Source organism: Anarhichas minor, unplaced genomic scaffold (assembly GCF_050575085.1).
Source record: "Anarhichas minor isolate MPS153535 unplaced genomic scaffold, ASM5057508v1 ptg000007l, whole genome shotgun sequence".
NCBI lineage: Eukaryota > Metazoa > Chordata > Actinopteri > Perciformes > Anarhichadidae > Anarhichas > Anarhichas minor.
In genome coordinates this window covers 5,555,001-5,570,011 of record NW_027466453.1, presented here as the reverse complement: position 1 = coordinate 5,570,011, position 15,011 = coordinate 5,555,001, and the positions used below count along the sequence as shown (strand labels likewise).

Sequence of the window (15,011 nt, the reverse complement as noted above, 5' to 3'; positions counted from 1 at the left end):
TATTACTACAAACTAGACGTATAGTGAGTACAAATACACACAGTCTACTACGATCTACATTGAAAAGACGTGGACATCTTTAAAAACTGCGATTTGATGAGGTCTTTGCAATTAAAAGCTGCCTTGCGTATTTTTTGGCAGCAGAACAAGCTGAAAACATCGGTCACCTTATAATGTTTTTATGGTGAATATTTTAGCAAACGGTCACCCATTTACACACGAGGAAGATTCAGATACATTGTCATCGTATTAGAATTTCAGTAATGTCCACCCGACACATGCGAGTCCAGCATTCACTCTCACTATGTTGCTCCGTTTTGGTCTCCTCCATCTCCTCAAGGAAATGTCTTACTCACCAGCCGCTAAATGCTCCACCCTGTTCACCAGCTGGTTGCTAACTTTGTCTGACTGATGTTTTGTTCTCAGTCGGTTTACCGAGCAAATTTTGGGATGGATAACCAGAAAGAATTATTAAAAGAAGCTGAAGCGCTCCGTTTGCTGAGCCTTGTCCTCTCTTTTGCCTCACTTCTCAAGCTTTACGTTCTTGCACAGCACATGCAGTTTATGAAGACAACAATGGCCAATTTGAAAATGTAATACCACCAATCAGTCATTTTTAAAATGGGCCCTTGAAGTCAGACAGATGTTGACAAAAGCAGTCCTCTTATTACGAGCCGTGTACGGTTGATATCGTAGGGTGAAAGTGTAGCTTGCAGGGTTTAGCTAGCTAATAAAGCTAACGTTAGTTTCATGGTTTCGTTGAAAAACCAAATTTTTCCAGAACTACTGCTGTGTGTAGTTAGCTTGGTAGCCGGACATGCTAACGTTTGGAGCTTACATTAGTTCAAACACACACAGTTACATCCATTCTGTACACTTCTGTGCTTGTATTTCTTTATTTTAATGGAGCAATATACAATATTCAGAGCATTAATATATATATATATATATATATATATATATATATAATATAGCAGCAAACAACTATTTGATTTAGTGGAGTAATGTCTACCTGCGTTCTAATCCGAATTACTCTGTTCTTTGTTTACGTGTATTTTAGTGCATGTGTGCGTGAACCCACTGGCTAGCTCGAGGCCGCAGCTGATTGCGACGGTGTCATTGCGGAAGCATCGCACCAACCCTCCGGTTCCCCCCTCAGGTGTTAGCACTGTTAGCTGCGATCCGCGTCGCCATGTTGAGAACTGTGGAGAGGCAATATAAATGCTCTTAATCTCGTATTATACACCTTTTTAGGTAAAAACATTTTTCATATTAAACACATATTTGATCCATTGCTAAGTAAAGCTGTAAAGCCAATCTGTATTCACTTTTTAAAGAAAAAGACATTGTGGCAGACAGCAATAAATGCCGCCACAAAGCTTTGAATGGTGCTATAATTTCATTAAAACCTTACAATTAGAGGCTTTAACACCAACACCCTAGGAACACACGGTACTACTGCTGCAACATATGCAAACGTAACAGTCATCCACAGAGGCCAGCCTTCTCTAAACTCAACAAACACACGTTTCTTACTTTATCTGCTGTGAACATGCACTAGGATATGTGCGGCAGCACACACCCACTTCTAAAGCACACAGCAATACATTCACGCAAACACACCAACCTGTTGATGCAGTACGGCTGTAAAATGTGCATGCTGCTCAGTTTGCAGGAATATCAGAAGAAGAAGAAGAAGAACGTCGCCCCGGAGGCTCTTTTCTACCGTTTCAGCCTCCCAACAGCCTGAGTCAGTGCACGTGTGCGGTCGCGTGGCTCTGTTTGTTTAGTATCGCAACAGATCCGCTTCTTCAAAAGCAGAAAGCCCGAGTGTTCGCGGCTAATAGAAGCTTTCGTTGATCCATGAACCACTGAGAGCAGGTCCTTAAATCCCGCGGCCACCGCCACGCCGAACCCACCTCCCGGTGACCCGAGCGCTCAAGTCCATCACAGTGAAGTACAGTAAGAGTCGAGCGCAACCTGGAGCTGTTGCTATCAGCTGAGATATCTGAGACAGTAGCGGCTCTCTGCCTCAGACTGGCTGCTGGGAGGAACGACTCCTCTGTTTATTTCTCTCTCCCCCCCCCCCCCCCTACCTCCCTCCCTTCTAGTTGCTCTTGTCCAGCCTCCCCCAGCTCTCCCCGTCCCCCTCTCTGTCTCTCTGTCCCCCTCTCTGTCTGTGCATTTGTAGTTCCTCCCCTGGTGTCACACTCCCTATCATCACAACACACCTTATCATCTGGTCTACCTTGTACAACCCCTCTTGCTCTCCATCGCTTCCTTTCCTTTCTCTATTCTTCTGTCTCTCCTCATTATTATTTTCTTTTTACAATCTCACTCCTGTCACTTTCTCCCTTCTAGTCTTCTCCTTCAATTTTGCTCTTTTCGTTTTGTCAACCAGGAGGAAACAATACAAAACAAAACAAAACAAAGTTCTGGCCTCTCTACATCCGAACTCAGTTGAGCGTTAACTAGTTAAAGTTAACTAGATTACATAACGGCAGACTAATGCAGTCTCTCCAGCTGAGTGAGGTCTTACGAGGACACAAGAGATGCTTGATATCTCATCAGTTGAATTAGAGTGCACTGTGATCTCTGTTTTCCACCAAGTGTCATCATAGTTACTGTGGAGACCGCGGTTACGGCTGGATTTAAAACTACCACGAACACTAACGGGGTTCATCTCAGGCTAACAAGCTACACAGCTCGCTAAGAAATACTGTAAAGTCTCAAGTAAAGGGGCGCGGCTGCCAACGAAAATGCACTTAACTGCACTATAACATCTCATATGGTAAATTTAGCATAATGTACGTTTCTACGGCACAAATCCCATCAATACATCAACATCGTGAGTCAAGTCATGCTCGCCACTTTGCTGCCCTGACTTTTGAATTTTTAACAAAAATAATGTTTTCTTTCTCCAATTATATCCAGTCGCGGCTACTTAGCCGTTTTGTTTTTCAGAATGTGTTCATGTTCAGCTGCCGTCAATGACGCTCGTGACTTCCTGCTGGTGTGTCACGTTAAAAGTGTACCGTGACCTTTCATGGTACACTTTTAACCATTTTAGCTGCTGTGTAATCCCCCGTTAGGAGGTGTTTAGTTCAATTGGCGGTAGCTTAACAGCTATAAAAAAAATATGACAAAAGAAGAAGTAATCAATTTGACAAAGGGACAGCATTGCTGTTAAAAGAGAAAGGAGAGAGGTGTATGTGACTATTGTATAGATCATTTAGTGCTAACTTTAGCACAAAACGCAGAGTTAGCCTTGAGTTTCGTTTAGTTAAACCAAAGTATTGGACAAACATGAAGGAACATGAATATCTGAACAAAATTTCATGGCAACCCATCCGATATTTTTCAAGAAATGTCACTGAACTCTACAATCGTAGAGCTTCATGGTGGCGCTACAGGAGCAGTCAGTAGACTTCATCCTCTGGGGATCACGAATGTCTGGTTCATTCCGAAATATCTCAATTAACTAGTGGATGGACTGACCAACATTGGCATCCATTGAGCCACGACACTAGGCAGCTAAAATAAGGATCAGGTCGACGTCTTACTAAAATATGATGAAATACAGTATACATAAGGATTAAGGCCTGTCTGTCACAAAAGCCTGTTTCAAATCCAGACCTGGTTTTCTCTACAATTTAGGTTCATAAATTACCTTTTGATGAACATTTTCTTAATACATTCGCAAACGTTACTGTTACTAAAATAACTTGAGAAGAGAAAGAATCCCAGCCAACCAACTGGGAATACAATTAAAAACTAATCACTAAATCATCCGGGTTGTTTTGTTTTTCCTTCATGGTCAGAATAGTCAGAGAAAATGTCCCTTTCATTTAATGATTTTGACTATGGATTCATCTCGTCTCCCTTCCTTGTCTCCTTTCCTACCACTGTCAGAGGTGAATTCCCCCGCGTCAGCTATCTGTCAGATGCTTGGCTGGCTGAAGAGCAGGAAAAAGCAAAATAAAAGAAAGAAAGAAAGCCACTGCTTTTACATTTGGGAGATGCTCTTATCGAGAGTGATTGAGCAGCGGTTCAGCGCCCGGTCAACGTCACGTGGCTGCTGTCAGGATGGACACTAGGTAACGGTAGCGGGAGAGTAATGCCAAACACTAATCCACCCTCTCTGTGGCTGTAACCAGTCAGCGTTAAATCACCTCTGAAGATTACACAAGCAAACACAGACGGTGTTATGTCCCTATTAGAGCTCAATCTTTCAGAAGTCAAAATCCAGACCGATCCCCACATTTGGCCGTGGAGTGTGGCGTTCCAGCGGGTCGCTTGGCCTCAACTCCAGGCTGTCCTTTGGATTGTTTGGATTATTTCCTGCTGGTCTCCACTCAAACAAAGCTGGATCTCGGATTGCGTTCTGCCGGTTTTATCATTTGACAAACTTCGCTCAGGTGCTCTTCACGGAAACCAACCATGCGACTTTTGTGATCGGATCACAACTGAGAGACCGGATCCCAGTCCCTATATGTTGGCCTCCACATCACCGGTCTCTTTTACTATTGAACCGGACATTTTTAACATCCTTGTGATGGACTCAAATTTGCAGAGTTATGTGTCACTTTGTCCCTTGTCTCTGATGTAAAATGCAGTGCTAATGCCCTAGGGCTGAATCCCGACAGATTCTGCCAATAAAACAGGGTCCAATCAGAAGAAGAGCCAGCCAATAAGACTGAGATTATTGCTTTGCTACAGTCCAGCAGGGTGAGTGGACTGTAGCTGCTCACATGATGTTGTGGATGCACTGGCTGGAAGAAAGTCAGCACCATTGAACCTCTGGAGGGGCTCGTGGTTTTAGACCGTGACACTGTAGAAGGTCGTGGTGCAGCCACGAGGGATGCTCTCCGTTGCAACAGTCTAGAACTTCCACGAACTCGCAGCTGCGTCATCTTAACCACGGTTCCTGGGTGTAGATCCTATAGGTGGATAAAAGCGCTGACTTCCGTCTCCCTGCTGATGGAGGAATGCTCGCTCCTGTAATCTGCCAACCACCTGCTCGGTCTCCCTGATGTTGAGGGAGCGGTTACGCCACGGGCGCGCGTGGCATTCCTCGCAGTCACGGGTCCCAAAAAGAGGACGAAGAGTACGAGAGGGAACACATAGGAGCGATGCTTGTTGCTTTTTGATTCGGTTTAAAAAAACAGATAAGAGCTCCACGCGCTCCCATGTGATGTCACCATCACGCTGAAATGAAATGACATGCTGGCATTCAATTTAATTGAGCAGAAATCCTGCCTGCAGCTGTGTGACACATGATCGGCCGGGCGAAATCCGATGATTTGCACCATGTGAGTGAGTGTCGGTCGGGTCGGACGTCTGCTGGTGTGGAGTTAGAAAGAAGGCTAAAGGCTACGTTAGCTGCTACGAACAAAAAAAACAAAACACAAATGTCTGACTGAACTGTCGGCGGTCGAGTTACATTGTGGGTAACGCAGGCACCAGATTTTGACAAAGGAAGAGGAATGCGCGGAATCCTGTCTGCTGCCTCAATTCGCATACTTTTAAAAAAACTGTCAGTCACGAATCTAACAATGTTACAGAGAGGCGACATTAAATCAGAAAAATCTGAATTAATAAAACGACGCAAATCATTTTAGACTTTGTTTGTAAGGGCATCTCCGTTTACCGTGTTGTTTTTTTCATTTTAAAAAGTACTGCGATAAATGAATGAATGAAACACTGTTGAAAGATTTCCATTGACAAAATGACATTTCCGCAACAAATCTGCTTCGACAAAGGTGTATTTACGCCTCGCTATAGAAATCCCTCAACACTTCGTTATTAGCCGGTGTCTCACACACAAGCGGGTCAAATGGCCAAGAGGCTTGTGATTCACCTGAGCTGCTCAACTCAATGTGCGACTACAGAGGGGTTAACTGAGGACAAGGCCTCGGTAAGAGAGCCCTCTTGATAAAGCCTATTGGTGCGTTGCAGCTCTACAGAGCCGCGCTGTTCCTGGTAGACACGCAGAAGTGTTTTTAAAACCAGGTGAAGGGATGCGTACATCAGTGCCGAGTCAAAGCGAAATCATTTCAAAGTCCGTTTTTTCCCTGCATAGAAGTGCCAAAAAAAAAATGAATTCATGACTGAATGAATAATGAACCAAGCGCATCAATTTCACTCTGATGTGGGACTAGCCAAGAGCGACTATGGCTTGTGAAAGGACTCGGACTGGACATTCCATTCATAAATGGATGAAAAGCTATAAGACTCCACCCGCACCCAAAGAATATATTCCTTCAGATGAATTCAACAATCGTGCTATTTTGAAACGAGCTCCAGAAAAATACACTAACTGCAAACGACACAACAACACGTCTCTTTTGCATTATAAAATAAAGCTCCTAAACAGGCAGACACGCACACACACACTGCCATTCTATTTCGATGCTAATTGATTTGCAATGGTGGAAACCGAAATGTCTCCTGAAATAATCAGAGGCTCCACACTGACACGCACACACCAAATTATATTTTAGCATCCTCTATGTGAAGTTCTGCATCAACATCTGTGTGTGTGTGTGTGTGTGTGTGTGTAGCACTATGTGACTCAGAAATCGCAGAGGGGAGGGGTCACGGCATGAGGCGGCGCTCTCAAGAACACGTGCGTGCTCATTGACACCGAGAGAGAGAGAGAGCAAGAGACACACACGCACATGCGCACCAAAACAAAAGCGACAATCCCTCCTGTTGATGTCACATATCGAGGCGTCCTGAGCTGTCCTCTGATTTCTGTGGCATCCATCTGCCCTCGCTGCTCCTAATCCGCCTCCCTGCACTCCACTAATCCATACACACACACACACACGGCTGTACGACACACACACACACACACACACACACACACACACACACACACACACACACACATACTACCTGCATTGACGCACTCTGTCAAAACCTAAATGATGAAGGGAAACAGTGAAGGGGAATGTAACACGGGTGCTCTTATTCACAGCAGCAGCCTGTAATTAATTGGTGGACTCGCAGGAGCTAAGTGGCTAACTCTGGCAGCGGTTGAGGAGCTCGTTTGCTTACGAGGCAAGGGACATGAAAAGTGACATCACTGTATGAAATTAATAAAATGTGATACAACTCAAAATAAAAGTGGTATTGGGGGGGAAAATGCCATTGTAAAACAAAAATATTTGACGTAAAAATGCCTGCTGTGAAATAAAAAACTGACAAAAAAAACAGAAATTATTTTGTTTATCTATTTTTATAATCTATTTTACTAAACACATTGTGGCTTCCTTAACGTGAGATTGAACTTGCTCAGTGTTTGTGTTCACTTCTTCATCCGGTGTAAACTCGGCCTCAGTGAATTTATTCAATGAAGCCGTGAGGGCAGTGTGTGTGTGTGTGTGACTGCACGTGCCGGAGAAATGGAGAGAGCACAGATGGCAGCGTGACAGAGTGTTCCGTCTTACCTCTCCAAAAAAATACACTAAACACACTGAACCCCTCCCCTCCCAGCGATCCAGCCCGTTTCTCTATTTATAAAGCTCACGCTGCACAAGCGTTCGTCTGTTATTGAGCGTTTGTTCTTTTTCTATTCTCCCTTTCATTAAAGCATCAAGTCTCTGATGCTTTCATAACTCTGTCCCCCTTATATATTTATGAATATATATATATATATATATATATGAGATTAAAATATATATACACAGTTGTTCTGTGAAGTGCTTGCATCCGCACTGTGAGGATTCAAATGATGTGAACTTGTGTTGATGCACCTCCTCCATCCGTCCGTCCGTCCATTCATCCATCTGTCCATACATCCATTAATGCGTCCATCTATCTGTTCATGCGTCCTTCCAACCGTCTATCCATACGCCCATGCATCCATCCGTCCATGCATCCCTCCGTCCATGCATCCCTCCATCCATCTATACGTCCATGCATCCATCCATCCGTGCATCCATCCATCCATCTATATGTCCATGCATCCATCCATTCATCCATCTATATGTCCATGCATCCATCCGTCCATCCATCTATATGTCCATGCATCCATCCGTCCATCCATCTATATGTCCATGCATCCATCCGTCCATCCATCTATCTATCAGTCCATACATCCCTCCATCAATCTATCTATCCGTCCATCCATCCATCCGTCCATGCATTCATCCATCTATATGTCCATGCATCCATCCGTCCATCCATCTATCTATCCGTCCATCCATCTATATGTCCATGCATCCATCCATCTATCTATCTATCCGTCCATGCATCCATCCGTCCATCCATCTATCCGTCCATGCATCCATCCCTCCATCCATCCGTTCATGCATGCATCCATCTATCTCTCAATGCATGCATCCATCCCTCCATCCATGCATCCATCCGTCCATGCAGGTATTCTTTCATCCATCACTTCTGTCAAATCCATTGTTAATCTCTGCTTTACATCAAAGATGAAGGACACACACATGCAGATGTAGCATCCATCACGGTTTGGTCAAAACGCACACACATGCGCGCACACGCACACACACACACACACACACACTGTCTCACCCTTTCTCGTCTCCCTCTGATGAGTTGCTATCCTGCTTGTTGGACATTGGCTCCATGTAGCCTCAGTCCTGTCCGGCAGCCAATCACAGGACAATGAGGCGGACCTCGACCTCGCCAGCTTGCTCAGCATTCGCCGGCGGCCCCTTCAACAGACAGCCATCGGAGAATCTGGGCAGCGGTTGGCTGAGAGGAGCACGGCGGGCGGGACATCAGTGGAAGCATAAGAGAGCTGGAGGGGCAGAGAGAGAAGCCACAGTAAGAAACAGACACATAGTGACATTAACATGTATTCACAGAAAATTCACAATGTGTTTATAGAGATGTGCGTGCAGTTTTTCCAGTAGGACCTGGAATTGATAATGATGTGCTTTTAAAATAAATATTTTTAGCATTGCCGTCTAAATGCATGACTGTAAAGAAGTCCACAAACCAATGGGTGACGTCACGATGACTATGTCCACTTCTTATATACAGTCTATGCTGCAAACATGCATTTAACATTTCAATTTCGGATGACCAAAATCTACAATTCTTTTGAAAGAGGGCATGAATGAGTTTAAGACTGAGGAATGAGTGAGGAACACATCATCTTCAACTTAAAGGGACAACACTCCACAGGTCAGACCCTTTTGTCTCGGTTCATTCCTCAATTTCCTCATTACATGTTTTGATTCGGACTTCACAGAGGCTGCTCTAATTTCACAATACAGGCCCTGTGTTCGCCACTACAATCCAGCGCCTATTAGAGGAGACATACTCCAGCAAATCTAATTTACTATAAGCTACTTACAAGTCCTCTGAAAGGAATTTGGGGTAAATTGCTCTCCACAATTTCCATGGTTTTTCCCCCCATGTTTTTATTATTTAGTGTTTTTATTAGTGTCATTCTCTGACAGACGCAAGCCAATGCATACACTTGCTTTTAAGCTTGTTTTTCACTGTGTGGACCGCTAAAAGTGTTCCCAAGAAGATTTTTTGAGCACAAAAAAATGCAAACATGTTGATTTTTAGCGAGGTTTCGAGGTGGGTTAAAGGATTTTTGAAATGCTTTTAGTCAGCTAGGCTCTAGGGATGGCGATGTCTGTTGTTAGGTCAGTCGATGGGTCCAAAACTTTGGTCCAGACTTAAGTATCTCAACAACTATTGGATAGATTGCTATAAAGTTTCATACAGACATTCGTGCTCCCCAGAGGACAGTGATTTTGACAGTCACCTGATTCATCCATTCAGGTCATTCCCTAAATCATAGCACATCATGCAGTATGGAAGAAGACTTGAAACTAGAGATCGAGATCATAAACTCATGTTTACAATATTTACTGAGGTAATAAATCAAGAGAGAAGTAGTCATTTTCTCATAGACTTCTATACAATCAGACTTATTTTTGCAACCAGAGGAGTCGCCCCCTGCTGGACATTAGAGAGAATGCAAGTTCACGGCACTTTTTCGTTGGCTTCATTTTTTTGACCCGGAGTTTGCCGCCTGCAAAACTCATCACATTCCCATCAGCCTTAGCTGTTAAGTGATAAATACCAAATGCTAGCATGCTAACATGGTAAACATCATACCTGCTACATCAGACTCACACACCTCATTCTTATAGTCATTACAATCAGGAACACTGGACAATGTGAAAAGCACAGCATTGTTTTTATAAGTTCCAGACGTTCAAATGTTCTAAAACGGCACCTAAATGTTGAGGAAGGAAACTCACTTAATGATAATTGATTGATAATTCAACAACTCAATCAACATTTTGTTTTATACCATGACTAAGGAGGACACTTGACCGGGACTGGCTGACATGAGTATGATCCGATGTCCTTATCAGTGAAATTAAATCAAATCAAATCAAAAGGAAGCACGAGCTTCCTCCGGTAGGCTGAATACTTTGGGTCTTACTAGACAGGCTTTTATTAGTAATGTTATGCAATTCATGAAAACGATGCCCTCCTCCTCGTTATTAATCATTATTAATAACATAACCGGATTATCCTGCTAACCCCGTGGACACTTGCCAGAGATTAAAATATTAGTCTGGTCATGGTTTAGTGGCTGTGTGTCAGAAGAATCCTTTAAAAATGTGTCAACTCACTATTATAAAAAAAAAAAAAAAAAAAAAACTCTTCCTGCACGAGTAAAACGACAACTACATCACATGTTTTTTGCCCCACCTCAGCTGCATGCATGGAGCAGAGAGTGCCAGAAGAGGGCACTAGAGTCACCACAACACCGGTGGTCTACCGCACATGTGACCTGAGCTGACCTGGTTTCCTGCACAGAGCCTGGCTGTTACAGGCTGTGCTCACATCATTGGACCACTGGATTAAAAAATGCTTATGAGGAGAGGCTGAGTTCCTGAAGATTGAGTCATACACTTAGCGAAAATGCACACAATGCATTTGTGTACTTATACAACTACGCGCAGTGTTTCCCACGGGACTTGTGTGAGACTGCGGTGGGCGGGCCTTTGGACCCTCTAGGAGGGTTCGGGGTCAAGCTCTCCGGGAAGAAGAAATGTGTACAATTTAAATGCATCAAGCTGGGTCACTTGAGTATTTCCATTTTATGCAACGTTCTACTTCTAGCCCACTTCATCCCAGAGGGGAATATTGTACTTCACTACATTCATTTGACAATATTAGATTCTGCATTAGGAGTACTTTTACTTTGGTGTTTAAAAGTATATTTTGATGTTAATAAGTCAGAAAATTGTGATAAATGTCGATCGCAACGTCCTGCGAGTCCAAGGTGATGTCTTCAAATGTCCTGTTTTGTCCATCAAACACTCCCAAAACACAAAGATCATTCATTTACAGTGAAAAAATAATAATCAGAGAATATTTACAATTCTTCACACATTTGAGAAGCTGAGACTTTCTCCTTTTACCTGAAAAAAAAAAGAATCTATTTTCAGAATACCCGATGATTAAGTTATTGTCGATGGACTATCGTGTTAATCATCTAATCAGCTCTAGTTCACTGTGCGCGATAATGTCAACCGGGGCTGCAACTAACAATTATTTTCACTATCGATCAATTCGTCTGTTATCTTTATGATTAACTGATTCATCTTTTAGTCTTTCGCATATCAGAAAAATGTGATAATTGTGAAGCCCAGTTTGATAATAAAGCCCTGTGTGACGTCCTCCAATTGCTCGCTTTGTCCGACCAAAAGCCCAAAAAGAAAGATGTTTAATTCAAGGGATTCAAAACAGAGAAAAACCTTCAAACTTGAGAGGCTGGAACCAGAGAATATTTTGTGTCTTTGTTGAACAAATGACTTTACCGATTAATTGGTTGTGAAAATGTTCGGCAATTCATTGACTGACACTTTACTAACCGACTTCAATGTAATTTGTCCGTTTTGGGTCTTTTTTATGGGATCTGCTGATAGTAAAAAACAAAAAATAGGGTTTACTTTGTATCTGCATCTATGTTTTGATGCTTTCCAAGCTGCTTTAAACCCAGAGGAAAGAAAGACGGCTGAGCTCCACTTCTCCAGATGTGACAGTAGATGGCATCAGAGTGTGTGAGATCAGATCAGACCACTAATCACACACACCACTAATCACACACACCCAACACTAACATAACTATTTCACAGTCAAGATTTGTTTGCTAATTGTGACAATTAGTATCAATAAGAGCTGGAGCGCTTCCGGGTAGTTTGAGTCTGACCGAGCTGTGTTCAGATCGTCTGCATGCATCAATTTGAGCTCCGCAAACAGGACCTTCTGATTGGACATACACAGAAAAAACACATGGCTCAAGTTGTTGCCGCCAGCTAACAACATGGCAACACTATACTTCCTGTTTACATCCACCAAAGCCCCTAAAATTTAGGGGCTTCCATCATTTAGGGCCTAAATGATGGAAACCGTAGTTCCGAAAGCATAATTATTCCCCAAATCAGAGGAAGACGCTGTTGACTACTTCTTCGGATTCCTGACAGACTTTAAAAACGCCTGTTTTAAGTTAATTGTGCGACGAGGAAGTTAAAAGATCTTGCACTGAGACGTACTGGTTGCTGCCTGGAGTTGAGTTTGGAGGAAGATGTCAGAGTTCCACAGAGCAACGAAGACTAACCGCAGGATTTTTTTATTAATGTATTAAGTCTCAAATCGAGGCTGAATATTAATGTGTGTATGTCGAGTACAAAGCATTATTAATGTGCTGCATGTTTCAATAAAACGCCGCCCGTTCCGGCTTTCTCCCCACAGTCCAAAGACGTGCAGTCTGGGTCAGGTGATGACTCTAAATTGCCCGTAGGTGTGATTGGTTGTCTGTCTCTATGCGATAGTTTGCCCAGCTGGGCTCGGTTCCAGCCCCCCCCCTCCCCCGGCCCCCCATCGCGACCGTGAACAGGATAAGCGGTTACAGATAATGGATGGATGGATTTTCTTTTCTTTTTTTCATGCCAGCGTACTACATTTCTAACTTCATTTTTAAAACAAAACTTGAAGTTGAAAAAAAGGAGAACCCCCCCCCCCCCCAGATAATTTATAAAGCCATGAAATAAAAAATAATTATTTGTAGGGAGGTAAGAGGTGCTGAGAAGTTCGACTCGACCCCATCAATGTAATCCAATGTGACCCCAGATCAATGTAATGTGCATTAACTGCAGACGAATCAGTATGTCCACTCCGCTGTGTACATACTGTTCCAGTCTGTCTGGAAACAGGGCAATTAAGAGATCATACACGGGTGTTACCACACACACACACACACACACACACACACACACACACACACACACACACACACACACACACACACACACACACACACACACACACACACGATTACGTGCTGTCTATTTAACCATCAAAAACACAAATACATACCTCAGTCTTTGTGAGACATGTTCTCCCAACATATTTTCTCCAACACACTAAGTCAAAGGCACGGCCGCACACACACACACTTCTACCTCAGAGTAGGGGGGCGTTGGACGGCGTCCAAGCTGATTAGATGGAGAGAGGAAGCAGCACAGCATGATCAAAGATCTGTTTCCCTCCCTCCCTCTCTCTCCCTCCCTCCCTCTCCAGCTCTTTCCCCATTTCCTCCATATCACCTCCCTCCCTCTTCCTCCCACGATATCACTCGCTCTGTAATCGCATCGGCAAAATCAGCAGGGGGAAGAAAAACAGTCAGCGCGCACCAAAAAGAGGTGGAGTGGCCCAAAAGGATTGTCCTTTCAGACTAATCTAATTGTAGCTGTGCTCGGGGGTGGGGGGGGGGGGGGGGGGGGGGGCATGTCTTTCTCAATAAACAGCAACTACACCCTAGTATCCACTGCAAACATCCAATTAATTTGCAAAACATTCCCACTTCAAGGTCCGTTAAGTAGCTCATCCGAAGCTTTTAATCTTCTCAATCTCTATCATAGTGTTAATATTCACTTCAAATCCAGACGCCAATCAATAAATCAAATGCTCTGCCAAAAAACAAAAGAAAAAGAGGATAAAAATCTGGTATTTGTGGCTGTCGCTGGACTTTAATAACCTTCCTGTCTACTGTGAACTCGTCACCGCAGTCTTCCACAAGCTGCTAGCTTGACAGCTAAGAGGACTAACAACAGCCATGTCCGTTGTTTGCGTTCATAATTATTATTTCGGGGCCGACTAGGCGACTTTCTCACTAGACTTGGCGACCTCTGGAGCTAATGCTGCTAAAAGAGTTGGAAAAAGAGTCGTCAACACTGGGCTGGGTTGGCTATTTAAAATCTAGCATCCTCTTGGTAGCTTCTCAACATCAGCGACCCTTTTAAAGAAAATCACATCCTGTCAAAATATTATAAATGTTCGTCGCATGGTTCGAAAGGCACAGAGTGCTGGGAATCCATAATCGACAATGGAAACACCTCCACTGTGAGTTCAAATATCAACTCAATAAAAAGAGCAAAAGTGAAGTTTGCCCTTGCAGGAAATCACAGGTCCACACACTGCAGCTATATGATTGGTGGGGGGCGGCATTGTAACAGCTGGCATTTGGATGTTTAACATGAGCGGCCTCGAGATAATCCACGACGGTGCACTGTATACATGCTGCATTATATCAGGAGCTGAAATCTCACCGATCAGCAGGGCTACGGAGGTGGGGCTTAGCGGGCGAAGCCAGGGCAGTAAGATTAGGACGTTCCGGGCTAAGATGATTTTATCAGTGCAAATGAGCTAATGACTGTAGTGAAGTCTAAGCCTGTTTATTTAACCAGCCTGGGGTCACAAGGTGCACGGATACTTAGTAAATGATGGTGCCGTTTAGAGTCCAATAGACCTTTAAGCAGGGCGGGCTTTCGGCCGGGGCTTCCTTGTGATTGACAGGCCGGTACCACGCCGTTATCCGGCCTGGAAGTTGTCCGTGTTTTTGTGTCAGAACTTTAACCCTTTCACCCTGTTTTCCGTTCATTAAAGTAAATTGTAACATAAATGTCTAATTCAGTGTTCGGTTGCACTTAGCT

General features: G+C 43.6%; 1 protein-coding gene and 1 long non-coding RNA gene across 4 annotated transcripts in view; one reads left to right on the top strand and one right to left on the bottom strand.

The window, feature by feature from the left end:
* Positions 1 to 15,011, bottom strand: part of LOC142941405 (thyroid hormone receptor alpha) — an 88,112-nt gene that overhangs the window by 15,769 nt on the left and 57,332 nt on the right. For 2 of the 3 annotated variants that reach the window (XM_076083442.1, XM_076083440.1), the window contains exon 5: positions 8,548 to 8,776. In XM_076083442.1, coding sequence (XP_075939557.1) covers positions 8,548 to 8,603 — 56 coding nt within the window. In that variant the 5' untranslated portion in view covers positions 8,604 to 8,776. Of the gene's footprint in view, positions 1 to 1,627; positions 2,086 to 8,547; positions 8,777 to 15,011 lie in introns of those variants that run through there. The other variant, XM_076083441.1, reaches the window with a different exon arrangement.
* Positions 1,541 to 11,303, top strand: LOC142941442 (uncharacterized). The gene is made up of 2 exons (XR_012951419.1): positions 1,541 to 8,802; positions 10,728 to 11,303. It is a non-coding gene; the product is annotated as an uncharacterized LOC142941442 (long non-coding RNA).